At 37.2% G+C, this 27,304-nt stretch overlaps 1 protein-coding gene across 1 annotated transcript in view; it reads left to right on the top strand.

Moving 5' to 3' along the window:
- Positions 1-27,304, top strand: part of PTPRN2 (protein tyrosine phosphatase receptor type N2) — a 634,421-nt gene that overhangs the window by 221,707 nt on the left and 385,410 nt on the right. The window contains exons 4-7 of the mRNA XM_054274266.1: positions 1,605-1,722; positions 6,580-6,742; positions 19,256-19,712; positions 26,423-26,677. Of these exons, the coding sequence (XP_054130241.1) occupies positions 1,605-1,722; positions 6,580-6,742; positions 19,256-19,712; positions 26,423-26,677 (993 nt within the window). The remainder of the gene's footprint in view (positions 1-1,604; positions 1,723-6,579; positions 6,743-19,255; positions 19,713-26,422; positions 26,678-27,304) is intronic.

Here is a 27,304-nt window from a genome sequence, read left to right as displayed (position 1 = left end):
AACATTTTTATTTAAAGAAAGGAGAAAGGAAGATCACAAGTGGAATGTTAGAAAGCTTTTTTGGTTTGTTAAAGCCTTCATGCATACTTACATTGGTTAAAATTTTTTATTATTATTATTTTCACTAATGAAAACAAAAGTTTGGGATGCAGCCCACTTAACTAATGCCCAAATGGGGCCTTTCTTTATTCCCCCCAAATCTTGTCTAAAACCAAGGCAGCACCATAGTTTTAATGCTTCTTAGCCCTGTCTAAACATATAGTGAACTTATTTAAGTATGTCCTCTCTAGGATGAAAATTTGATATTTATTAAAGTAATTTTTACTTCTGCACGCTCAGAATTGTCTCCTTCGGCAGAACAGAGAAATGTCCTACTTAGGCTACTTTTTTAATTCTAGAATTTAGTAAATAGATAAATAATTCTGCTTCGATGCAGTGGAAAAATCTGAAGAGCCCAGTGGATAAAGCACCCACCCCAGGTAGTGGAGCGGCCAAGTTCTGAGTGTTGCTGAGGCTGAGGATGCTTTATCTTCATCCCAAGGGTCTGCCTCCACCAAAAAACCTCATGTTGACTCCAGATGGTGGTGAAGTTTATAATTTGTACACAGAATAGGGACTGAACCAGAAATCCTCCTTCCAAATTCTAGCAACTTCCCTTCCTGCTTCTACCAACCAGATCTGACTGCATCTGGTGCTAGAGAGGATTTTTCTTTAGGTGGTTTCTTACAGGAAGAGATTATCAGGATAACCATATCTGGAACTTCTATCAATATTAATTAAGAGATTTTGTGGTATTGGGCTGCGCAGGGCATAACAGCAGAGATTCCCTTCAGTTGTGAGATATTTAGTTATTAGATATTTACAGAGAATTGCATCAGAAAGCTCTATGCTCTAAAGTGTTACTGTAACATAAAAAATCAGGTAACAAAGTAAAAAATTTGTAACATTACAAATCAGGTAACAATTATGTTTGGGATTATATCATTATTTCAGGTGTAATATTGAGAGATTGGAAGTTCATGTACTTAACGAGTCATCACTGCAATTTGCCTACATAGTTGTGCTTACCCCTTGCTGAAAAGTTCTTTGTTGCAACATTTAAATATAACTTAAATTGACCTCTAGGTGTGTTATAGTGAAACTTGCAGTACTTGCTCCTCAGTGTTTGAAACCGTAATGTTTCATGGGGAAAACAGAGAGGGGGCAGTGTGCTGTGAACTGGGAGGACATGAAGCAACCTTTCAACAGACACCAGCTGTTGGGATAATTTCCATAGCTGTCCAAAATAACCCTTTTTTATCTATTAAAACTGGTTTGCACCTAGCTAAGATTCTGCTAAGAACAAAGGCTTTCAAAATGTCCTTGCATGATTTTACTGTCTTCCTTCCATTGCAAGGAAGTTTCATTAGCAAAATTTCATTAACAGAATTTCATACAGAAGAGAAGAATCTGCAGTTCACTCGTGGGTTCCAACCAAGTGAGGCTTCTTTTTTCCTTTTTTCTCTTTTAATGTTATTTATTTGGGACACATTTTTGCCAAACTTCCAAGTTGTTAAATAGTGATTATTTTCCACTCTATTTTTGTTTGTTTCATTATTTATCAGGTTTTACCTGGCGAGATGATTACACCCAGCATGTTATTGGTCAGGAACTCTCAACCATTCACAAAACCCACAGCCAACGCCCTGATGTATTTGCATCTGAAGGATCTGACACAGCAAGGTAAGTCTTCTGTAGTGGTTTTTCTTGGGTTTTGGAAAGGTTTGCAAATGATAAGAAAGAGGTTGGCCCAGAAGCAGAATTTAAAAAATTTTTAAAAAGCCACTCTCTGCATGGTAAAGGTGTCCACCGGTGTTCAGGGGACAGAATGAATTAAAACCCTGGACCTTGTTCTTTTGTTTATCATCAAGTTAAGGAAATACACTTTCTATTATTAATTAAGGTATCAGAATTTAAAAAATCAGGCCTTTCATTCAATTTATACACTGTCTAGTGTCAGTTCAGCCATCCCTACTAGAACTGGCTCAAAAAGGCAAACTTATAGTAGCTCAAGTACAGAAGATATTTTATTCTGGACTAAGCATTGAATGGCATTCTGAGTGACTAATTGTATTTTCAAAGTCAAATTCTTCCAAAACATACCTATGATTGAATTGAAGTCCATAGATTCCTAGTGGTAGTTGCAAAATTTTTTTCAGAAAGGAGAGATCCTTGCAAGTTCCCATGACAGAAAATAATGTTGGGACATGGCTTGAAAGGTATTGAGGGGTGACTTTGCAGTAATTGGTTGCAAGACACATCAGTAATTCTGTAGAGTGATATGGTTGAACCTGCAATTATATCATCTTCATATACGGTTACACATATAAAGAGACTCTTTTGCCTGGTCTGTTCTGTCCTACAGGCTTTTAAGTGCAACTCAACCACACAAACCCCAGAATGAAGTTTTAAGAACAATTTAAAAAGAGAAATTTTGCTTTCTCTTAGATAATTTTAAGAAATAAATTCTCAAAAGCAGTGGAATTGAAAGAAAGGGCTTTTTGTTAATAAAACCTTCATCATAGTGGGATAAATTTGAGCTTCTAGCCTTGATGGGCAAATATTGAATGTTGGAATTCAGATCTTCATGTACTGCAGTGGTTTCCATATCCTGCTGAACCATTTCCTTTCTAGATTGCTTTTTTCTGGAAATAAAATGCTGTGTAATTGACACTTCCCAGTGTCTTCAACTGCATTTGCCTTACTTTGGTTTGATTTAATTCAGAGACTTTGACCCTGTATTTCACATGTTTGCTGATTCAAAAGCATTTCTTAAAATCACAGAACCATTCAGAAGTGCAGTAAGGTAGAAACTTAATGTCTAAAGAAGATAGTGATCTAAAGATTACCATAAAGGTGATAACAACATGTGGTTGAATCCATAAACATGTTTTCACTGCTTAGATACACAAAATGTCAGTATTGAATGGATTGCTCTCAGTAGATGGTATCAGAAATGATCTTCAATATCTTCTGGGGATTTTTTTTAAGAGATTACCTAAAATTTTTATTCATGAGAGTAAGACAAAATAGGCCAGATTTTCATGATACCACGGCCATATTCTGCAGTGTTCCTGATTTGTAGTTATATAAAAATAAAAAAATATAAGAAGACATAAAAAAATATTTAAGGTTGAGATTGAAAGCAAATGCTCACTTTTAGGAATTCCTGGTTTTAACAAGTTTTTGACTATAATTTTTAACTATATATAATTTATAACTTTGAATATAATTTTTAACTATAACTATGTTTTAGGAAAAAACTGCAACATTTTGTATATTGATACTTCAAGAACATCAGAATTTCAAATGTGTTCACGTAAAGCAGTCCCTATTGTGGATAGATTTTCTGTAGTCACCAAGCTGTGCTTCTGAAAGCATTATCTTATGTGCCAACAGTTTAAAGCACTAATTGATTTTTCTGGTTGTCCATTTGCAACGTGTTTTGTAGGTCAGAGAACAGTAGGAAATCTGGTGTCTTGTAGATTCTGATCAAGTGTGTTATATGTTCAGTGTGCTCAGTGTGCTTGCTAAAATCTTATCAGATAATAATTAAATAATTTAAAAAGCAACTTAGAGTAGGTATCTAATTATCAAAGAAACATTATGTCAGGAAGACCTTTTATTAAGGGTAACGTGTGTAATAAGACAATATGAAGTCATACTAATGAGTCATTAATCCCCACAGAGCTGGTGAGAGCAAGAAAATAGACTCAGACACTTGAAAGGTAAATTGACTTAGGCTAAATTAGTGCATATAAAATCTGATGAAACAGAAGACATGGATTTCATCTCAAAAAAAAATGCTGAAACTGGGAGTTTGATTTCAAGATGAAAGTTCTTCCTTTGTTGGCTAACTGGAGTGTACGTGGTATTTCCTGGGTCCTTATTAAATTTCAAAAAGCCCTCTCTTGAAAGAGGGCTCAAGATAAAGGAAAAAAGTCCACTCTGCACAGAGGAAATAAATGTCAGTTGTGTTCATTGGTGCAATTAGGCAAAACCACAAACGTTTCCAGCAAACTTCAATGTATGAGATGGGGTATAGTATTATTTCTGTAATAAAACCATCATTAAGGCAGTAATAAGATACTCTCAGCATTTAAAAGGGAGGAATTTATTCTAAAATATGTGGTTTCTATTAATTAGGAACATTCCAGAAATAGCAGAGGTGCAGTGATTTAGATATTTCCACAAAAAAAGCTTCTAAAATGCTAGTTTGTAGGAAATACATAATTATTTCTGTATATAAATAATTATATGTGGTATTTTATTTATACTCTTAAGTTCATTGTATGCAATGTCATCTTTCAGAGCAAATTAAAACTGAAAATACTTCCAAATAAGTGCACAAAATGAACTCAACTGACAGTCATTTCTCCTACTCACCAAGTGCTTTTATATATTTGTCCTTCATCCATTTTCCAGCATGACTTTGTCCTATTTGAAAGAAATATTTTAATTTAGTAGCAATAATTGGTTTGTTAATGTATTTTCATTCCTGAGTTAACAAGGTGATATAGTGGTGAACTGAAAAAAAATTTTTAAATCTTTCAGATGTATTCATAGTATCTCAATAAAGTTGTCATCAAATGAAACTTTGTAGCCTTTTACATTTGAAGCTTTGTAGTCTTTTACATTTCAATTGTTTAAATGTTTATAGCATAAAATATTGCATCTAATGTGGAGTGTAAATATGAGTGCAATTATTGTCTCCATATGAAAAATGAGAAATCTTAGATCCCAGATTTTGCTTCTACCACCAGTGACAGTGACTATATATTGTAAATAATGGTTTGAAAGGCCAACTTAAATCCTGTCCTTTGTGCATTCAGTTCCCATTCAGTTCCCATCAGCTCCAGTGGAAATCTTTGGAGCAGAATTTGGTCTGGTTTTTTCTTTTCATTTTCTCTTCCTTTTAAAATTAGTGAAGAAAGCAGAAGATAGGTGTTGGAATTAATCAATGAATGAAAGGTGAGTGTTGGCAACTGGGATCCTTCCTATGAAGAGAGTCTGTTTGGATTAGTTCATCTCTACTGAAGCAGAAAGCACAGTGCTCAGGTTTTCCTGAAACTGCAGAATAGTTTTGGTCTGGCTTTAAGCTGAACAGAAGGTGGATAATGTTACCTGCATGTCCACACTCCATCAGAAGGCAGAATGTAGAGCTCTGGAATAAGAAAAAAATGCAAACAGAATGAGAAGGAAGCAAGACTGATGGTAAATTATATCAGGTTGGCTGTAGTGCTCTGTGCAGTAACCTTTCTTTTTTCCCAGAGTTTGTGTCCCTGATGGGAACCTGCTGCTATACACTGGGGAGAAATGGAGGATTTTTCTGGTGTTTCAAAGTGAGCAAACCTGTGAGCACTGTTGGTTGCAGTGCCACCACAGTAAATTAGATTATTAATTACATTTATTAGTGTTAAATTAGTAGGGACACACATTTAGTTCAACTGTGAGCATGGAAGGAAGTCTGTTAATTTTTGATTAAAGTAATATAATTAATCCCCAGCTTTGGAAAATGATATAATGGCGCTCTCTCAGGCTGTGCCTCTGCATTAGTGCCAAGATGTGGGCTGGTAGAATAAAATTTTATTTACAGTGGCACAGAGATGTTGAAAGTCAAGTTCATTCACTGAGCTGTAAAGCTCTTCCACCTGGAATTCTTCTTCAGTGGAGAAGTGTGTGGGCATGTGAGTAGGAAATGGTGACACCAAAAGGTGATTTCCCTCAAGCAGCTTCACTCACAGGGAAGGAAGAGGGCTGGGAACTTTCTCTCTGCTTTCTTGCACAAGGAATGAAATAGTTACTGATGCTGACATTTAAATTATCATCACCATTTATGTTTTGTTGAGATAGATGAGGACAGCTGGTAATAATTCAGATTCATTGCACACAGCACTCTGAATCCCATATAAACACCTCCACACTGCCATCATTTAATCTCATTTCTAGCTTTTCTTTGCAAATGTCACCAAAATCTGTCTAAACCACTCAGGAAACACCACTATTCTGTGAATCCCAGGCACATGAGAAGATCAGAAGAGATATTTGTTCCATCTCATTATTCCCTTTTCAAGCTTTTCACTGGAGTTTACTTGCTCCATTATTTCTGCATATCTAGTAGTCTTTCTTCTATTCTTTACACTGGTGCAGGGCCAAATTGGCATTGAATCTCATCATCATTCAGCAAGTTTTTTAAATCTTAGAACCATCTCATATTTCTTTGGGGTGCAATCTAATCATGTGCATTTTCTTTTTACAGGCATTTTCTTTGCTTTTGAATATGGCTTTGCCTTGATGTGACATTTTATTTGATTTACTCTAGAATCATTAACTAAAATGCATTAAATAAATTGTTAATAGTGCAAGATTTTTGACTGCTTTTGCTGAAACATTGAATTTTCTATACTTTTCTGGTTGCTAAGCTTTTGAGTGACTTTCCTGTTATGTATTGAACTACAGTGGTGTGCAGTGCCTTTTTAGTTGGCCACTTTGTACATTGGACAGGCTGGTAACTTTCTTTTCCTTGCTTTTGCTGTGCAGGACCTTGGGACAGAATGAAGATAATGAAAGAAATTATGATGTGGAAAATAATGTGAACTTGGCCAAGTCTCTTCAGCAATACCTTAAATATCTCAGAATTCTCTCCCAGTCTGCATCAAAAAATTTGTATCCAAGGAAGACAAGTGACAAAGCTTCTGTCAAGGTAGTATTTTTAATGTCGTTCTTACATTCTGTGATTTTGGTCTCTGAGTTCTCATTTTTTAAAATTTCCCCTCTGTCTGAAGATCAGACATTGTTTTTTACTGCCTCCTCCAACTGATTATCATAAGTGCACTAAGTTTTCTCAAAATTAATCACCTTCAGCATTGTAAATGCTTCAGCTCATCAAATTTGGAGCATTTTACCCTAATTAGGGATGGATTGCATGTGATGAAGAAGGAAGAGTGGGATAAAGCCAGTAACGTTTTGATTGGCAGATCTGAAACTCTGCATCTGAGCTATGCTCCAAAAACCTGGCTGAACTAGTGAGAGTTCTTGCTGGTGTTTATGTTGCTTAGGGTGCAATTCATAAAATCTTTGAGCAGATTTTAATAATGGGTCTGATAAATTGTGCCTCAACATTTCCTACTTATTGATCATAAGGAAATCCTACTGTGACCAGTTAAGGTTCACATGTATACTTTAGAGATGTACAGATAGCTGGCAAGATAAATCACAACCATTAAATTTTGAGTATTGACTATTTCAAAAACTACAAACATGCCTATTTGGGAAATAAAGCATTTCCCCCCTTCCTAGAGAAAATCTGTCTCACTCTACGATGCAACTTGATAAATTTATTAAAATTATTGCACAAAGGGGTTCCATACAACAGGATCTTATGGTCCTATATCTTTTGCTCAAAAAGCAAAGAGTGGACTCTTTGACTTCAAAGAACTAGGCTGCTGTTGCAGAAATCCTTTACAAGAAATTGTCTGTGCTATTTCAGTGAATTCAGTATAAATACAAAATCTGCCAAAAAATATACTGAAGTTTCAGGAAAAGTATCAGGTGAAGAAACCAAAGTGCAAAGCCAGACTGCTTTTGTTTAGTTCAGAGAATAACTCGGGGCACCAAATCTGCAACAACTCCTGGCAACAGCACCAGTTGGAGCAACCGTTTAGTCATGGTTGTTATTCTTGTCAGAAGCACAACTTCCCAGATTCTGACTGACTTATTAGATACACTACTTGTGATTTATGGCACATAAATCTTATCTGGGGCAAGAGGAGCTTTCAGGCAGCTCTGAGGAGGGACCAGGGACCACCTTGGTGCTGCTTTTCCTCCCCTCTCTCCTCCTGGGCTGCAGTGAGGATGCTCTGTTTTGAATCAGTGGTTTTCAACAAAAACTTGCTCAAGAAGTATTTCAGTGGGTCTGGTGTTGTCATGCAAGTTCATAAATAATCCATATGGCTGAGACCTTCTGTGGGGAAGCCTGCTGTGATAACACCACCCACCAACCTTATCGAGTGTTGCCATGGAGATGGGTACTCTGAAGCCTGGGGGAGTGGGATAAAGAGGAGAAAATCTGGAAGTGAAGCACGTAGAGGAGCAAACTGTACACTTCTATTTACTAAGGAGCATTTTGAAACAACAGACATTGAGTCAGATGTGTTACCTATAATTGAAAGTCAAAAAAAGAAGAAAAAAAGGAAAATTATTTTAAAAACTAGGGATCAGCCATGAATTTTAACTGATCCTGGAGATGTTTCCCTATCCTAAGCAAATAAAACACAACTGCTCTTCTTGAAAAAGCAAGAGGGACATAGTATTTTTATCTTAATTCATTGTTTTGTTAGTGAAATAGCAATTAAACAAGAGACAAAACCAGAATTTTTGCTGCTCCAAGAAGCAGAAAAAAACTCATAAAATTTGAAAATTGGAAAAGAGAAGGCAGAAAAGAAACTGAATGACATACCTCCTATATGGTTGTGCCACTTGAAATTTGAGATAGCTACCTAGTGCACTTTAATTGCAAGCTTCCACAAAATATTGGTACCTTATCTTTTTACTTAATATGTAGATTACAAACCCACATTAAATATTTGTAGCAAGATCTCATATTTTAAACTTTCTTGTCTTTTTCTAATTAAAATAGGCACAAGACAGAGGTAGCTCATCCTACCTAGAACTGCAGCTTTTGGGCTTTGCCCTTCTTAAAAATAATTTTCTTTCAAGTATATATTTACCTCTGTGACTTCATTCCTGCTTTTGGGAAGCAGGAGATGTAACACTGCTTTGGTTGCTTTGATACCTTGCATGCTGTGAAGTGTAGCTGAGTCTTGCAGAAATTTAGTGCTTCTTGACAGATTTCGTGCATGGATTCAGGATCCAAGCCTGACATCAGAGGTCTCTGGCCAAATGTAAAACTAAGGAAGATAAAAGATAACGAGGTTTTAAAATATTCCTTATACTCTGAAAGTGTTATTTTGTATATTCACATTAATATATTTTACAAACTTGCAGTCTTCAGTTTGCCCTACTGTCTTCCACTTGCATTATCAGACTAAAACTACAGAGCTTTAAAATTACTGAATAGACTCCTCACACAGTGTCTAATTTATGCAGAAAATTGTAAAATAAAACATAACAAAACTTAAAGCAGGTAATTCTTTTCCTATTTCCCTTGCTCAAACAACTGTCAGCTTGAGGCTTGATACAACAGTGACAGAAATAACACCAGTAAACTTAAATCATGTGATTGACCAAAATTCCTATGGTGTCTACCACTTACTGCAAGAGGTTCTTTGGGTGATTTTTGAAGCACTTGAAGTTCATCACTAACTTAGAATTATTTCTCAGTATACAAGCAGTAACTACTGCAGGCTGTAATCTAGCCAGCTGAGAGTGACTCTGCCAGGAAATAAATAGCAAATTAGAAGTTTGGTGTGTCTGTTTCCTGAGGGTTACAGCTGTAAAGAACATTTCACTTTAGTTCGGCTGAAAAGAGTTGTTCAGGAAATGGGCACTTGGTGGCATTTGTTACTTAAGCATTAGCTAGTGGGATTTTGTGTTTGGTTTTAGTCTTCCCTACACACTCTTTATGGAAGGGCTTTATGAAAGTTTTACCATTCACAAAATGCTGAGTTATCAGTCTTTGTGATTCCTTCTTACCAAACCTGGATGCAGCATGGAAAATAGCAAATAGCCAGGCACATATTTTAAGGAGAATTGGTTTATCTTAGCTACAGAGGTGAGAAATGCAGAGGCTTCAAATCATGTGTGAATTGTCCTGCCCTTCCCCACTGCAGCTGGAATAAACCCCTCTCATATCCAAGCACCCAGACCCCTGAGAAACCCACTGCACTGTTGGCATTCCTACAGAAACTGAGGCTCAGGGTTTTGTTGGATTTGGAAGACAGCACATGGCTGGTATTGCTAAAGCTCAGTGGTTTTAAAGGAGAACTTGCTGCCTTTGCTGCTGGTCTGTGTGCCTGTGTTTGAGTAGTTATGGGAGATTTTAATTGTGCTGCTTTCATCTGACTGGGAAAATTTTTTGCTCATCACAGAAAGAAAATTTATTTGAAACGTGACCCAAAGGTATTTCCTGCTGGACAGGCTGTAGGAATAAGGAAGTTCCCATCACACCTGTGCTGTGGCTGTATTTCTTGTTGCAGAAATCTCATGAAGATTTCATGAATCTTCAGGCTTGAAGATTCATAGAATTGCTTTTTCTTCTTCCTCCTGACTTGACCTCTGAGAGCTTCAGATAGGGTTGGTCCTACCTTCTGCTAAGATCTTTGTCAGACCAATGTGACATTCAGGCCCTTGTGGGTAGGATGTGGCGGAAAGAAAATTATTTCAGATACATTAGAGAATTTAATGAATTTTCTGTTGTTACTGTTTCTTTGTGTTTAATTACATTCATTTTCATGGTAGACATCTTGTGCAGGTATTGTGATTACAGAAATCTCCACATCTTAGGTATACTTATAAATTTTAAAGCAAAGATTTTTGGGAAAAAAAACCCCTTTACATCAAATAAGGGGCTAATAAAGTTAAAGGCCTTTTTAGAATCATGAGGGGCAAAAGAAGCAGGTAAAGTGACGGATTAGTGCCAGAGAGTTGTGGCTCAGCAGTGAAATTGTGCTGAAAGGGGAAAAGCTGCAAATAAAAAATAATATAAATTATATAAAATAAAAATTCATATATTTGCTAGCCTAAAAAATCAATTGTTTGAATCTATCTAATTGATCACCAAACAAAGACATGTGATAATTATTTTAGAGAATTAATATTAATTTTAGAAAATCTGAGTGCACGAGTGCTCAAAGATGTACTTTGAGCTTATCTGCAAATAATTATTACTGTGATTAACTCGTAAAAAGTTACTTAGTCATTGCACATTTTAACCTTGAAATTTAATTCAAAAAAGCAGCACCTTTATTTATCTAACACTGATTTAAATACAGGACTGAATGAAGTTCATAAAAATTTTGACAAAAAGTAAAAAAGCTCCCTGCATTGTATACATTTAAACTCTATTTGTATAAAGGTAAAATTTAATATTTCATATATAAGAGACTATGTATAAAAATGTAATTCAGCTGTGCTTGAACACTTTCATAAAAATATTTCTGGAATAATTGATAAAGGAATGTCTCCTTGAAGCTACTGAACTGCCTTCTCTATTGGCATACTTATGCAATGATATCTGAGCATTTCCCAAGCATTGGTGTAGTCATTTACCTGCAGCCTTTACAAACTATGGAAGAGTTAATGCCCCTGCTTCGCAGACAGATAAGACAGATTTTCTGAGGTCATGCAATAATTTTTTGGTAAAGCATAAACTAAAAGCTAAGCCTCAGATCCCAGAAAAGTATTTAATCTTTCAGATCATTCTCCTCTTCATGGCTCTTTATAGCAAAATAGAAACAAAAAATCCTCCTTAAAAAAGCCAACAAACATGTACACCAAAAAACCCCAAACTAACCAACGAGAAACACCACAAAATCCAAAACCAAACCAAAACAACCCCAAAACCCAACAAACAAAGCCCCATAAGCACTGGAGCAGAAATCATTTGACCATATAAGGATGTCTGTATTGGTGCACATCAGCCTAAACTCATCCCATGGTCAATGGAGGGGAAAAGACAGTTTTAAAGTTGTGATTCACCTCTTTTAATTTAAGTATATAATATGAAATGCTGCAATTTCCATCCTCTTGGCCATTCTGCAGGAATCTGGTGTAGATTGCAATTTTTTCTGGAAGGACACATTTAAAGCTCAAATAGAATCATGGCTACAAAGCCTACTAAAATTTCAATCATATTGTGTGTGGCATATGTACACAGTCTGGTGATCTAATGTGACTTCTGATTTATTTTTTGAACGAGCATTCTAGTGCCAGTATCACACTCAAGTCTTAGATCCAATATGTACTTTTACCCTCAACCCATCAGTTTATGCAGAATATAATGACAGAGTTTCAACATCTAACATAGAAACCACCATTTCCCTTATCACACAGGTATCTGGAAAGGATTAATTATTTTTTCAATTATTAGAAGATACAAGTGCCATAAAAATGTTATTATAAATGATCTGTGTCAAGTCTGGAGTCTTATTTAAAAGGGCAGTTAATTAATTTCTAGTAATTCCCAGATGAAACATAGATTGATATTTTTAAAATCTCAAATACTCACTGGCTAATAAGATTTAGTTCTTTTTCAGACCTTTCCCTTCAAAATCCACTCTTTTTTTCCAAATACCATGTGCTTGGAGTTCATTTCAGTAATTTTTCCTGCAAGTTTCCTGTTACTCTTGCAAATATTCACTCCCTGTTCTTCAGTACATGGCAATTAGTAAATAGAAGATGATGGAGCTGGTATTAATTTTAAAGTGCATTCTATTTTTATTTTTCTATTAAAATTATCAAATTGGAGGGTAGAGCTCAAAGAAATTTGAACTTACTTTGTCCACCTCTGTGTGAGAGTGTTGGTGTAGGCATTTCAGAACAGTGAAACAACAATTCCTTTATTTTTAGTGTGGGAAAAGACCTCAGATGACTTCAAGCAGTTGTCCAGCAAATGGAAGATTGTTTTCAATGGGGTTGTAAAGCAATGTTGTGGACATCAATCCTGTAGATCTCTATTCACTTGCATTTCTTAGGATAAAATTATTTTCCAGATTCACGTGTTGGAGTTATAAATATATTGAATTGGTGTTAATGTGCTCAACTTTTGGCAGATGAAGATCATCATGTTTCTATGAAATTCATCTTTAGATAATGAGATAGTTCAATATACCAGCATATGCCTACAGAAAATGTGTTTAAACATCATTCACTGAAACCTTGAGTAACAGACTTATTGGCATATGAGCAAAATGTTCTCAGGCAAGGGAGGCTGATACACCCTGGTAGATCTGTCAGCACTGATCACCAGGCTGCACAATTTCTACCATCACTGTGGCTTCGCTGTCACTCTTTGGTCTCTGCTGGTGGTGTCAGGGAGCTCCTGAGTGCAATGGCCTGGCAGAGGTAAAGATGCCCCAAGTCTTGCATCCCCACGTCCAGGCAGTTGCCAAGTGGAGCAGCTACTGCCAGGAAGCACCACAGGACACAAGGTACAGAAGAGAGCTTCCCACCCAGGAGAATTGTTAGAAATGGAGTTTGTTGAGAAGACAGGAAAGACATGAGACATGGTCAGACAGGTATATTGGTCAGCTGATTACATGCTGCCATTCCAGACCGTTCCTTGTTCCTAAACATCTCATAGTGTGCCTTGGGCAATGACAAGACGGCACGCAGAAGGAGTCATGCATCCCTTAAGGAGTCCCTCACCCCTGCAGATGTAAGCCTCTTTCATTTTGCAGGGTGATCCAGAGAGCTTTTTCCATCAATCATCTGGTGGGTGCCACTCCTGGACATGATGGCTGATGGCTCAGTGTCATGGCCCTGCATGGAGCCAGGGCAGGGGTCCTTTGCCATCAATCAGGTTATTGGGGGTCATCCACCCTTTCTTTTTCCCAGGTATCTTATCCTTTATGTGTAGAAATATTTCAATGTGTAAAACTGACCTTTTTTGCTTATGATGACCCAATCATGAATGCTGAGGAAAGACCGTCCAGAACTCCTTCTACACCAAAGAAAACGTTTTGACACATAGGATGGAGATGTGTCAGAAAGAGGAGAAAAAACAGCAGTTATTCATGGAAACTGAAGGCAGTTTTCATGATGATAAAAATTATCCCTGTAGGAGATTCTGTTGTAGATAGTTGAAGGGTAGGCAAGTGGATATGATCATTCCAAAGGAGATCAGGAATGGTTGGGAACATCTGAAACTAAAAAGTTATTTTATTAAGTAGTAACTTATACATAAAAGAATCCAGTGTATTGTCCTTTCTTTTCTTTTTTTTTTCCCTTTTTTCTTTTTTGAAGTTTTTTTGTTTAAGAGTGGAAGCCAAATCTCTGAAATTCTGAAATCAACTGAAATTAAAGCAGTAGAGATTATTGAATGCTGTAGAGTCAGATTCTGGACAGTCCTGTTGCACTGTGGTTTCCCAGGAAGGATTAGGAAATAAAGTCATGAATAGTTTCCATCAAAGCAGACTCTGAAGTCTCCTTTTGCTTGATCTAGTTTTTGACACTCTGAAGTACAGGATGTTAATTAACAATCACTGCCACCTTCTCTGATGTAGTTCTTAAAAGGTTTCAAAGCTACTGTATTTTTCAGAAAGAAAATAGAAGATAGTTACAGAAAATTATCAATTAAATAGTAGCTCAGGTAGAGATGAGTGTTGCCTTAAAGCTGTGAATCTGTGGAATGGCCATGGCCTGATGCTGTCCCATCACTGGTTTGGCCTCTTTTTCCAGTTTCTGGATTCTGCATTAGTTTTCCAAATTACTGGGGTTTGTGCATGGTATAATAATATAGTTAGTGAAAAAGTCATTAGCAGCTGGTAGAAAAAGCCTTTGCTTCATTATTACTCAGACAATTTAAAATGTTCATTGGCTGTAGTTATTGTTTTCAGATAAAGCTGCCACTGGATTTGGTGCAGAGTATGTAAGGTCACGTCTACAGCACGCAGAACTTGTCAAGGGAGTTCCTCCCTTTCAGCCTGAACCTGGCTGGGAGCTGCTGAGATATCCTGACAGGACAGCACTGTGTGGGCACAGCAGCTCACCAGCTGCAAGAATTAAGGCTTTGTTGTCACAGGACTTGCTGCTTTAGCTGTGATGCTCTGGGGACAGAGCTGTGCTGCCTGCTCAGCCCTACCCCAGGGACTTTCATGCTCCATCCACTCCATGACACCCGTTTGGCACTCAGGTTTCATTGTTGGGTGGATTTCTGTCAATTTAAAGGTGAATTGAGCAGTACAAATTCCCAGGCTACCCTTTGATTCAGCAATCAGGCAGTTCCCCTTGTGCTGGTGTTTATTTTGGGGGCTCACATGAGTACAGGTAGCTCCCATGTGAGTGAGTTTGCATGAGGCAAGTTTGTGTGAGTCACAGAGCATCTACACTGTGTCTGGTACAAAAAGCTAAACTTCTCTCAATCCACACGATGAGTTAAGCTCTGAGGTAATTTCATTTCTGGTAGTCTTTGAAAAATGTTATTTTATCCCACCACAAAGATGGGCCTTCCAGAGTTTGTTGTGGTTTTATCTTCTAATTTCAGAGATCATAATGTCAATATCTCAAATAGGCACAGTAAATAAGAGTTTTATGTGGAATCATGCTTAAACCAAATTTAGGTGGTAGCAAACATGGGTTAATATCTGCAAATGCATCAAACAGAAAAACATAAATTAAATTGAGGGCAGAAGATTTCTTCGTGATGCATTTCAAAAGGATTTTTGTTAGCTCTATATGCCTTCTAGATTTAGTAAATTTATGTGCAAGAAAGGAAGTATTTTGTTATCAATTTGATTCCATTCTTTCTGCACATGGGCAAAACACTCAAGTCAATCTGCCCTTTAGTGGATAAATTGAAGAGCATTATGTTTTATGTATCTAGTCCTGCACAACTCTTTTAATTTGTATTTTTTTAAATAAAACATGTTGTTCATAGACTTTTGCATAGTGTGTCTGCAGAATGTAATTTAGTGTGCCCTTCTGTGAATTTTCATGCAGAAAAATGTCAGGTACTTACATACTTAAACCATACAAGACACTGCCCTAACAATTCCATCTTCAGAAAGATTAGTGTGTGTGGATTTTCTGTAATGTGAGAATTATTGAGATAGCTTATTTGAAAGGTGGTGAAGGAGAGGGAAATCCTGTGCAGATGGAGAAATAAGATTTTTTTAAACTGAGGGGTTTATCAATTCAGAGTACTTTTCAAAGGCTTTGTATCAGTGACATGAGAGAACTGAACAGTATTTTACTTATTAAAAAAATGAAATGTTCCTCATAGCAAGCAGGGCTTGTATTTCAACCCTTCTCAGTACAAACCATCTATATGGTAACTAGTGCATTCTTTATTCTTGTGCATTTCACTTAATGTTTGTTTGGGTTGGGGTTTTTTTGTTCTATTACTGGCAGTACTTCATATGAGTCATGTGTAATCAATCGAGAAATGTATTTTCTTTCAAAAGATTCCAGCTTTATGTTTCCCTCTGCTTCCCCATAATGTCAGAAGATTCTCCAAAGGCACCAATATGGGAATTTACATTCTTTTCACTAACCACGGACTATGCCATTTAACTTTGATATTAATCAAACTAGCAATGTCCATGTTCAGGAGTGGGTTTTGCAAAACCCACTTCAAATGAGCTAATCACAGTGCTCTGCAATTGTTATTAATAACTTGAGATGTAAATTGTCTCTGGATTCTAAATTACATATTACTGATATTTTTCTTCTATATTTTTCTGTAAAAATTAATTTTTTATTCCCCATACCACTTAGACAAACCCATAATTTAGGATTATATTTATCAGTGCTGCAATTTTACTTGGATTTCATCTTGCATGTCACATGTACTTCTGGTGTTTTGTTTGAGATGGGAGCAGCAAGGAAGGGTATTTTTTTCTCCTGCAGGTGGGAGATTGCCATACAGCTGTGAGACCCCTTTAATTAAAGTCAGAGTAAACTACATCAGAAGAGCTGCTGTCTCAGTGAAGACAGCTGAGCTACCAGTGCTCTGCTTTAATTAGAACTGTTAATATTTCATCCCTTACTGCCCAAAGTGTGACCTGTCAAGCTGCTGAGAGGCTGCCCCTTCCTGACAGGGTGCAGCTCTGAGCCCAGGATGGGCACACACTTAAATCCAATTTGTGCATGATCACTTGGTGGGTTGGTGGTCTTTTCATTGTTGATGTGCTCCTTGTCTGCAAGAACAGTAAATCACTGACCTGTTCATGCTAAAGGGTACTTGAACTTGTTAAATAGCTCATCAAAAGCCAGCCCACATCTCCTAACCCTAATCTTTCACATGGTTTGGGAGTGCCCAGCAGTTTCTTCCCCTCTAACACTTACCAGTAAAACTTAAGAGGCAAAAGAGAGAGCTGGATATGGAATATAGATCCAAATTGGTGTGCAGTTATCAAGCTGGATTGAGCAATTTCTTGTCTTTCCATGGCTGAATGGGGAATGTCCTTTTCCCCCTGCTGCATTTCTCCCTTTCCCAGCTCCCTGTTCTTCCTTCCCTTGAGTCCAGGAGGTCCTCTGGAAGGCTGCAAGGCAGAGAGAACAGGAGTGGGGAAGGCAGATGGCAGCTTATGTGAATTCCCAGTGAACTGCTCGGGGTGTCCTGGGCTGCTTTGTGTCATCCTCTGCAGCTTTCCTCACTCTGGAGTGAGTATCATTAGAGAGTTAATTACCCCAGGCAAAGACCCGTTCAAATAGGGAGATAAATGCATCTGACTGGAAGTTTTTCACATTTAGGCTTTGCTATTAAGCATGTAAACAGTGTTCAACTTGCATTTTGACAACTGGCTCCCCCTTGGAGCTGATCAGAGCAATGCCTACCCTGCAGCTGGAGCACTGAACCAGAGCTGCACTGCTGCTGTTTGATACAGTTCCCAGGGGACATTGAAATATTTCATACACAAAGCTGCTTGATCTCTAGCTCTGTATTTTTTTACACTGCTTCACTGCAGCCCAATTTCTTGGCTTTCACAAAGCACATTTCTGTGTTAAAGACCAACTGCAGAAATCCAAAGCCTTGCCTTAGTAGGTCACAAGCCGAAGTGGCCAAAGTGCCTTTTGAATCTGTAATAAAATTGCCTATACCATAATTATATTTAAATCATGATATGGAATCATGAAATGAATCTCTTCAATCATTTCTTAAGGGGAAGAAAACCCTCTTGGAAAGAAATGGTTATGAACATGTATTGTAAAATCCACTGGCTGTCATCAGAAGAAATAAAATTGTTCAGATGGAGAGCAAAATTATTGTCCAGAAATTAGGACCTAGATAAAATCTAAAAGTAATTCTTCATCTCTGGAGGAGTTTATCAATCTTATTTTGGTTTTACAAAGTACATTAGCAAATACATAAATAATGATTTTTCTGTCTGAATCCTTCTAATTGCTGTCCCCTGGAGTATATAGTGTCTTCACTCCCTCTGTATTTTGCAGCTCCCTCTGTCCTAAATCATTGTGTCATCAGTGCACAGGGACACCAGTGATTCACAATAATTTATAGCAGTGAGTGCATAAGTAGTCCCTGTCCTAAGGTTGCCACATTGTGATGGAGTTTATGTGACAGTTTAACCAAGAAAGCACAGATGAGAAGCAGGACCCATCCTGCAGCACACATACAGGATGGGATGTAACCTCATTTAATCATAAACAATCTAACTGGAATTATTCTGGATATAAGTAAACCTCTCAGTTCAAAGTTGTATTTAGCAAGAACTGAAGAAAAATTATTTTTGAAATTATTTAGGAGAATGGATCTGGTTTGTTAAAAAATTAAAAAGCCTGCCTTCAGGTTGTGATCATAGCAAAAATGTCCCTAGGATTAAGTGATAGTAAAAAGAATGTCCATCTGGTGTTTCCATGAGAATAGAAACTGAAAATAGAAAACTGTACTGCAAACCCACCTTTCCACTTTTTATTCCCCAGCACTTTTTCAGTAAAAATGTGGTTTGAGCTTGATTGACATGTTTTTAACATTGTTGTTTAATTTGCTGTGGTGTTTTTCCTGAAAATAATAATTTAATTAAAAAACAATTTAAACATTGTTTTGCCACAGTGTCAGATTATATATTTAGTAAAGATTTAATTTAGTGGAAAATATTTCATTTAAAATAGAACAAAGTACTTAATATATGCAAAAAAAATTGCTTTACTTGCTTGATGTTCCTTTAAAAATGACATTTTTAATTTGACAACTAGTTTTTGGTAAGTAATCTGAAAAATAGTAATTCTCACAGGTTAAGTAAAAACCAAAGGGAAAGTGGATTTATTAAATTTCCTTTGTCTGTCGGAATACAAATAGTTCACACATAGTCAACACTGAGTTATGTTATTCTCTCTCTAATCTCTTGCTCTTGCTTTCTAATAATTTGATGAACTGGATTTTTGCATAGTAAGTAGCAGTGCCTCTTTGAGGCACATGTAACAGTTTGAGGTTTGCAGTTTCCATTTGCATTACAAGTTCCAGTTATTGTTCTCCTGGCTGGTAAAGCACTGAGGGTTCCACCTCAGGCCCCGGCGCAACAATAATCACAAAGCAATTCTGACCCCTTTCCTGTTGCCCACCTTCTGCTCTCTCTAGAGCTACATCTACAATGACCCTGCGAGGTACTACAGGAGGCAGAACCCCAAAGATCCATCCCCTGCATCCCAATCCCAGCAGGAATTCCCTGAGGGTGCCCGTGGCAGGACGCTCCGCCAGCGCCAGCCGGACCAGCTCCCGCCAGAGCCGCGAGCGGGCCAGAGGAGCCTGATGGCCGCGCTGCACTCGTACATCACCCAGAACCTGTCTGCACACAGCAGCGAGAACAGCCCTCCCAGCAGGACTAAAGGCTCTCGGGTGTATGCTGAGAGCTTGTACTCCACACAGGGCAGTCCTTTCGATGGAGCTTTGGCCAAAGGGAAAGCGGAAGATTTCAAGATGAGGAAGCTGCTCCAGCCGAGGCCTGGGCCTGGAGCGCTGAGGCCGACCCCTGAGGTGCTGAGTCACAAATCTGCTCCCCAGGATGAGCCAAAGGACCCTCTGAGCATTGTGGATGGTAAAGTTGATATTTACTTATTTTTTGTCACAGACATATTGTATAAAAAGTCCTTTCATTAGGGTCTTCTCTCCAGAGAAGCTTCAGCTTCGCTATGTTTTCCTGCTTTGGAATGTGATTTGGAGAATTGTTTACCCAGCATGTGAAATTGTTTTTACTTGGTGACCAATGACAGCCACCTGTGTCGAGGTGTGAGCAGTCACGAAATTGTTTTTACTTGGTGACCAATGACAGCCACCTATGTCGAGGTGTGAGCAGTCACAAGATTTTATTATCATTCCATTCCTTTCCTTTGCTAGCCTTCTGATGAAATCCTTTCTTCTATTCTTTTAGTATAGTTTCAATGTATATTTTTTAATATAATATAGATCATAAAATAATAAATCAGCCTTCTGAAACATGGAGTCAAGATTCTCATCTCTTCCCTCATCCTGGGTCCCCTGCAAACACCACTACAATTTTTTGCTTACCTGAAGTCTCCCTCATGTTTACTGAGTTTTTTTTGAGAAAAAGAAAATAAAATTAGACATTTGATCTATCTCCTAGTATTGGCATATTTATATCTGCCATAAAAAAGTAATAATGTTCACCATTCCAGCTACTCGTTCCCTGCAAACATCTACCCACATTCTTCAGCCCACCTTCCATATGCATGCAGAAATATATGGCACTTAGTAAGACACAGCATTTATGTAATTTATTATATTTTCAAAGCATTTTAAAAACAACGCATAATTATGGGTATATCTTTGCTCTCAAATCTGTTTTTATGCATTCATCCCACACTATATATATAGATGATACAGAAATGCCTGGTTTTGTTCCACGTCTCTTTATTTAACTAGAAATTCAAGGACCATGGGTAAAATTCAAAGTTTAACACAGAAATTAACTGTGAGATGAATTCTGGTGCAGAACCAGAGGGAGAGGAGGAAGAAGGGAGGACAAGGGAGGAGTCTGTCAGTTCCATGGATAAGTGAACAAGAAGGTGGGGTTGCATCTAGTTTTGTCTGGACATTCTGTAAAAAGGAACCCATTTCCTGGATTTTCATCTTTTTTTTTTTTTTTGATAATGCTGTTTAACAATGATTGGATCACAGTTTTTTCTGTACATGACAATTCAACAAATATTTAAATTAAAATGGAGGGTAACATCCCCAGGCTGTGCTGCACTCAAAGCACCGCTTTATAAGATGAATCTTGGGGATCTTGTAGACTTTATAATTCTGATTCCTTTTGTTGTTTCTTTAAACTTATCTAACTATAGATGTTGTTCCAGTGGTTCAGGATGCCTGAAAAATGAAAGAGTTGATCCCAAACCATTGTCAAGCACTTGTATCGGTTACACTGCAGTCAGCACTTCCACAATGGATTTTGGTGATATGTAAAAGGGTTCCTGTGAATCCCTCTTTATCATCCATAAAGTGTGGTGTTCTTTGATTTCTTTTTTTTTGTTTTTTTAATAATATCCTCCAAAACCAGAACACACACAAACACACAGAAATGTCAGAGTTTCAGCAGAGGAAAGATAATGCTTGCAGTCTAAAGGATGCTCAGAAGTGAAAGCATTCTTGGTATGGTGCCCAGAGATAATAGGTTTCAAGGAATGAACTATAATGTAAAATCAAATCCAGGTGGCACTGTAAGTCTCTTGCACAGGTTAGACAATTTTGTTGCTAGACTCAAAACAAACTAGGCACATGCTGGTTTCATTATCCTCCAGCTGTTCCACTTCACCTTTCCTGGTAGGAGCCAACTGGGAAAAAAATGCTTAACACTTACAGGGAATAACATGTTTCACAATTCATTGGGTTGCACTACTTTGACTTCTCATACATAATATGCCCTACAGGAACTTCTGCCATTGCATTTGCTTTTAAATGTTGCATAGACAAGGCATTATGAATTTTTTGAGTAGGAAATAATGTGGTTTCCTTTGTATTTTTGGGCCACTTAATAATCTCACAAGAAAGTGGTGAGGAAAGACCCTGGCGTATTCATTGCTTAAAATGCTATCCATTGGAATGAAGGTGGTTTGGATTCAGGTTTCCCAGGCTGACCACACAACCTCTTTCTGCTTTTAACCTTTGTCTAGTCTCTCTTGTGTTTATGGATTATTGTAGGCTTGTGGGTTGTTTTTCTTTTGCATTCTGTGAACTACAGAACTGTAAAAAAACTGGAAGGATGGGGTGCTCAGTTCTCTGATCCATCTGATAGAGGATTAGACAAAGGCACTGGACTGGGAGAACAATCCAGAAGGTACTGAGCAGATTAGTACTGAGAATTGCTGCAAAACAGTGGCAGGTAAATTCTCTAACAAGGCACCCTGAGGGAGAAATACAAAAGAAGGAAATGTGGAGTTATTTTTCTATCAGATTTGGAAGTTGTTACCTCTAGGAGTAGCATGACGTGCGTGGGCACTGCCTTTGTAGTCACTGTGCAATACTGGAATTGTTAATCTCTCCTCTGCACCAGCCATATTTAGAATTTGGCTCAGTTTTGTGTGGTTTGTTCTAGTCTACTGATTTTTTTATATGTTAAATATTACAGAACACGTCTCTCTGTTCCTTTGAAAAGGTCACAGAATTAGTAATTCAGATGTCTTTAAAAAATAGCAAACTTCCATGTTTATGGAACAAAAATATTTTTTTATACATCCTCTCTCTGGCAAAGCTGGGATCACCATTCCATATGGTGCTCAGCTGCTGAGGCAGCTAACATGGGGTCAGGAGGGTGATGGGGTTGAGGAAGACAGACCACACTGTGGAATTTCTAACAAAGTCACCGCTCCCATTCCATGATGTTGTCAACCAAGCTGGCTTTGACTCTTGTGCCAGCAGAATATGAGGCATCGTTTATTTGCTGTACAATAAAAAGCTGTTTTCCCTGCATAAGGTGCTGTTGTTGCCTACTAGGGAATTCTAATGGTGGAGCTTATATTAAAAATTACATCTTCTAGGACATGTATGCTTTTACTGCCATTATGGTTCCAGGGTAACTATAAAAGCCAGTTTGCATTCAGCAGTTGCAAAGCTGGAGCTAAGGGAGAAATCTGGTTTGCAGTTTGCAAGCCCTGTGAAACATGACTGAGCATTGCTGAGTCTACTTAGGAGGGAGTCAGTGGGAGACTATAAAAGCTGTGCTCAGGTAAATGCATGTTCAAGTACATGTGCTGCTTAAGTGCTGTGCCATTGCAGTATCCATCTGCTTTTTGGTCTTTCTCCAACAATATTTTCTGATTTTAATAAATACATCATATTACCCAAAGGTATTTGTAAACAGATGCAATGATATCTATCTGTTTATCAATGTTATCCAGTAATTTACAAATTATTGCAAACATGGCCAAGTGCCATTACAAGAAGAGTAAATATCCATATTTGCCATGGACAAGGATTAATACCATATCAGTAGCCACGTGAATTTAGCAAGACTCTGTATGCAGACCTGCATTCCACCAGGCTGTTTCAGACACTTTGGTGACTGTCCCTCCTGGGGTACTAAAAACATGATGTTCCTCATATTTACTGGCTTTGGTTATTGCCTTTGGTCCTTGATTTTTTAAGTCACATTGCAGCTGCTCAGAAAAAGTAGATATAATGCCAAAGTTTTACTCATGTCAATGCAGTGTTTAGGAGTCTGTTTGATGAACTGTGCCCAGGTGGCAATGACCAGGGCAGGAATGCCAGTATTAGAGGAGATGGATGCTCCTCTACATAATACTGAGGTTTTAGTGAGCCAGAAGAACCTGCACTGAGCCTGTCAGTATTATCTGGAATAGGGCCTTTGGCCATTCTTTATTCATGTCCTTCCTTGTCCTGTTCCCCCATTCCCATTTGTTTGAGATTAAGATTGCCTTTTTTGTTGACAATGGATATTAAAGATGAGTCTGAAGATGGACTGGAGAGATAAGACTGGGCTAAGAATATAGGTAAAGAGAAAAAGCTAGTTTGGAAAAAATGGAATGAAAATGACAAGGGTACATTGCCTGCATGTTGTTGAGTAGCTCAGTAGTTGACCTTGACAGCTGGCTGTGAATCAAATGAAATAAACAAAAATCTAGTTGTGTTACATTAATATAACTCTTTCAATGATATATGTCCTGAAATATAATTCTCTTTTAAGATTTGTCTTCAAATGATGTTTTATTTGTAAAATTTTAGTTTTGATTAGGATCTGACATATATTCTGTCTTTTCATTGCTGACTTTATTAGCTCTGCTTCAATAATTTAGGCTTTTCTGTCAAGATATTGTCCAATAGTTCTATAAAAGGTAAGTTCAGAAATGATACCTAAGCAGACACAAGGCTCCTGTGGTAATACAACAGTAATGTTTTCTTCCTACAGCTTAGTTTTCTGCATTGCTGCTCTGTGTAACATCCTCTCCACCTCTCTGCCAGGTCGCTCTTGTGCTTCTTGAAAAAGTGTCTTGAACCCAGGTTGATCAAGTGTATTTAAAATTTTTGTTGCAGTTTGGGTTAATTTGCTCTTGTAAATTGCCTTCCTAAACTAAACCATTTGGTCTATGCTTTTACTAAATTATTAAATTCATAGCAGGTGATGGATACAATAAAATGGAGGGAAACTTTTCAAAGTTTTCTCTAAGCTAAGCTTCCATCAAACTTCAGTATTAATTTTGCTGCCTCCACAAATCTTGGCCCAGAGAGTTTGGCACAGATTGAGTTTACATCTTTGATTCTCATTTCTGAGCACTTGCTTTCCTGTACAAAGCTCTCTGCTATTCCAGTATGGTACCAAAATCTTTGTCAGCTGTCAGTTTGAAGTAACATCACAGATATAACCTGTCTTTTTTTATTGATAGTCACAATTAAGTATACTTATAACTGTGCTTTTTAAAGGAAATCTAAAAAGTTAACATTTTACAAGATTAGCTTGTATTTTATATTACTGAATTTTATAATTAAATTAGTAGAATTTTGTAATGACATCATGGTGGATTGAAAAGATGTTTCCTTTTTACCTGGAAAAGAAAGTACATCACAGAAACACCTTCCTTGTATGTCAACACTCTCTCAGACTCACAGTAAATCTGTTATTTAAGCTGTTTAAGCTCTTTTGCTTTTTATGGACTAATTAGTTAGAGGAAAATGGCATTATTTTGTTTGGTGAATTTTGGGTCAGGTCAGGGGAAATTAGTCTTTGCCTTAAGATGGAATTGGGATTCTGATGGTGAGAGGCTGATGGTGAGCTCTTCAGTTAAAACTGAGGGGCTCAAAAATGACAGATGTGTCCAAGGTCTTGGCCTCTTATTCCCAGTGAAAAATAATCCTTAATGCTTGTCTCCCTGCAAAATCACAGATGTTCCACTGCCTCTTCCCTGAAGTAGAAATTTGTTAACTTCTTTTCTAGTTTCTATGTACTTCTTCCTCCTTTGCTGTGAGGAAAAAGAAAAATCCTTATTTTTAACCCTTCTTATGGCATTGTTTTCCCTGCTTCCCTACTTTTAAATTCACTTTTATGTGAGCCTGAAAGCTGACAGGATGATCCCAAAGTTCTGCTTACAGGTGATGAAGATGTCCAAATACTGGGTTGATATGGATGGTGTTATTGTTGAGAAAAAAGGTTGGATGGCACCTTCTCTGCTTATATATAAATTCATACATTCAACAGAGATTTAAAAGCAGCCCTTATTTTCCTCTTCCTACACAATACTATGTGAAAGATTTTTCTTGCCTGCATGCATATGCATAAATATGTTAAATTTCTTATCAACATGAATAAGCAGAACAGAGGCATGATTGGAAATAGTTTTGGTGTGCTACAGTAAGCACTACATTAGGCTGAATTTTTCAGAATTCTACAGACTGATAGTGGAGATGCAATAAGTGCAGTCAGAAAAGTGCCCTCCCTGGGGAGATGTTATGCTTCATCTTCTGACTCACCTTTAATACCCATTGTCCTTGAATTTCCTTACCTTCAAAACTTTTATCACATCAAAAGTGTTTTGCTGTTTGGTTTTGTTGGTTTTTTCTCACTGTGACTGGTAAAACATTCATAGCTGGCAAACCAAAACAAGCTCTATATATCTCTATATAATCTATATCTATCATCTATATATGTAGATATGTATTTGAAAAAATATATATGTTCCAAGAGAAATTAATAAAATTTAGAAATTTTGTCTGTGACATACCCATATATATAATGTACATTTATTTATATCCCCTTCTAATTGACGAGGAGCTTTTTGATTGAAAGACAAAATATCTGACTCATTTTTTCCCAGAACTCTGTGCAACTTATATAGATATACTTACCTTGTGAAAGCAAATTACCAAAGAAAACTGATCTCTAGGAAACATTAATGTTGTTTGTACTGTTTTGCAGCTAAAAAAAAAAAAAATAAGTTAGGCTACTTTAACACTTGCTTTCAGTATTTTGAGTCAATTTAGACTAGTGAGGACTGTTTTCTTGTAAAGAAAAAGTGATAATTTCATGCCCTCTCTCTAGGAGAACTTGCTGGGTTATAATAGCATACATCCCCCTGTCCTGGCACAGATTCACCTGGTCATAAACTTTAACATCCATTAAGAATCCTGTGTTTTCTGTAAGGAATGCAGCACCTTTCTTTAAAAAGCAGATGCTCTCCTGGAACGGACAGCTATCTAAATCTTTAAGGAAAAATTAAAAATATAAGCACATGTGTTTCATTTATGCAGTTAATGTGTTTATGTTGTTTTCTGATCCAGAGGCACTGATAAAAAATGTATTGAAGGACCTGGAGAAACACCAAGTGAATGTGGAGAATCTCAGCTCGACAGAACTGGATGAAATCGCCGATACTATCGCCACTGCAATCCAAAGTGTTGACATTCAGCAAGAAACAGAAAAAAATGCTGGAAAAACTAGAGAAGACAAAGCAGAAGCACAAATGAAGAAAGGAGATGCTCAAGGAAGGGCAGAGCTTCAGACTGGATTAATGGAAAACAGTGTTAATATACCAGGTATTTATTTTAGAAGTTAAGTACAGCAAAAGACAGCTTCCCTGATTTTCCTCTATTGCTTCACCTTAGTGCTAGACTTCTAAAAATCAGTTTGAAAGAATGTGTGAGGGAAAGTCTCTGTATTTCCCAAAAGGCTGTGGAATTTTAGATTGTTGTTTGCTTTTTACAGCAGGTTCTTCATTTACCAAAAAAAACCCCAACTGTTTATGAACACTTGGTCTTCAAGCTTCACAAACAAGATAAACCTACACACCCAATTATATTGAAATAAGAATTGCTTTATGCTGTGTGGTCTAATTTCCTATTCTTGAAAATGAGATGTTTAAGCAAAATGATAATGGAAATTATTATATTATAAGATGTATTTCAAAATATGCAGAGAAAAAAGATATGTTTTACAGATAATAATTTTTTAACATGCCACAGTTACTTACAAAAGAAAATCTGTGACAAGTTATAGGCACAAACCTGCTCATTCCCTTTCCTTCTTAGGGAATAAGAAGAGTTATTATGGTTATTTGTTTCCGTCTGCACACATATTTTCCTGGTGATGCAGATTCAGGAGCCACAGTAATTGCCATTAATGAGTGAATGCCACAGTGGAACATAAGTTGCTGCTCATCTATT

This window comes from Melozone crissalis, unplaced genomic scaffold (assembly GCF_028551555.1).
Source record: "Melozone crissalis strain CALT ecotype California unplaced genomic scaffold, PUWL_Pcris_2 ptg000016l_1, whole genome shotgun sequence".
Taxonomy (NCBI): domain Eukaryota; kingdom Metazoa; phylum Chordata; class Aves; order Passeriformes; family Passerellidae; genus Melozone; species Melozone crissalis.
This window is presented reverse-complemented; position numbering and strand designations above follow the sequence as displayed.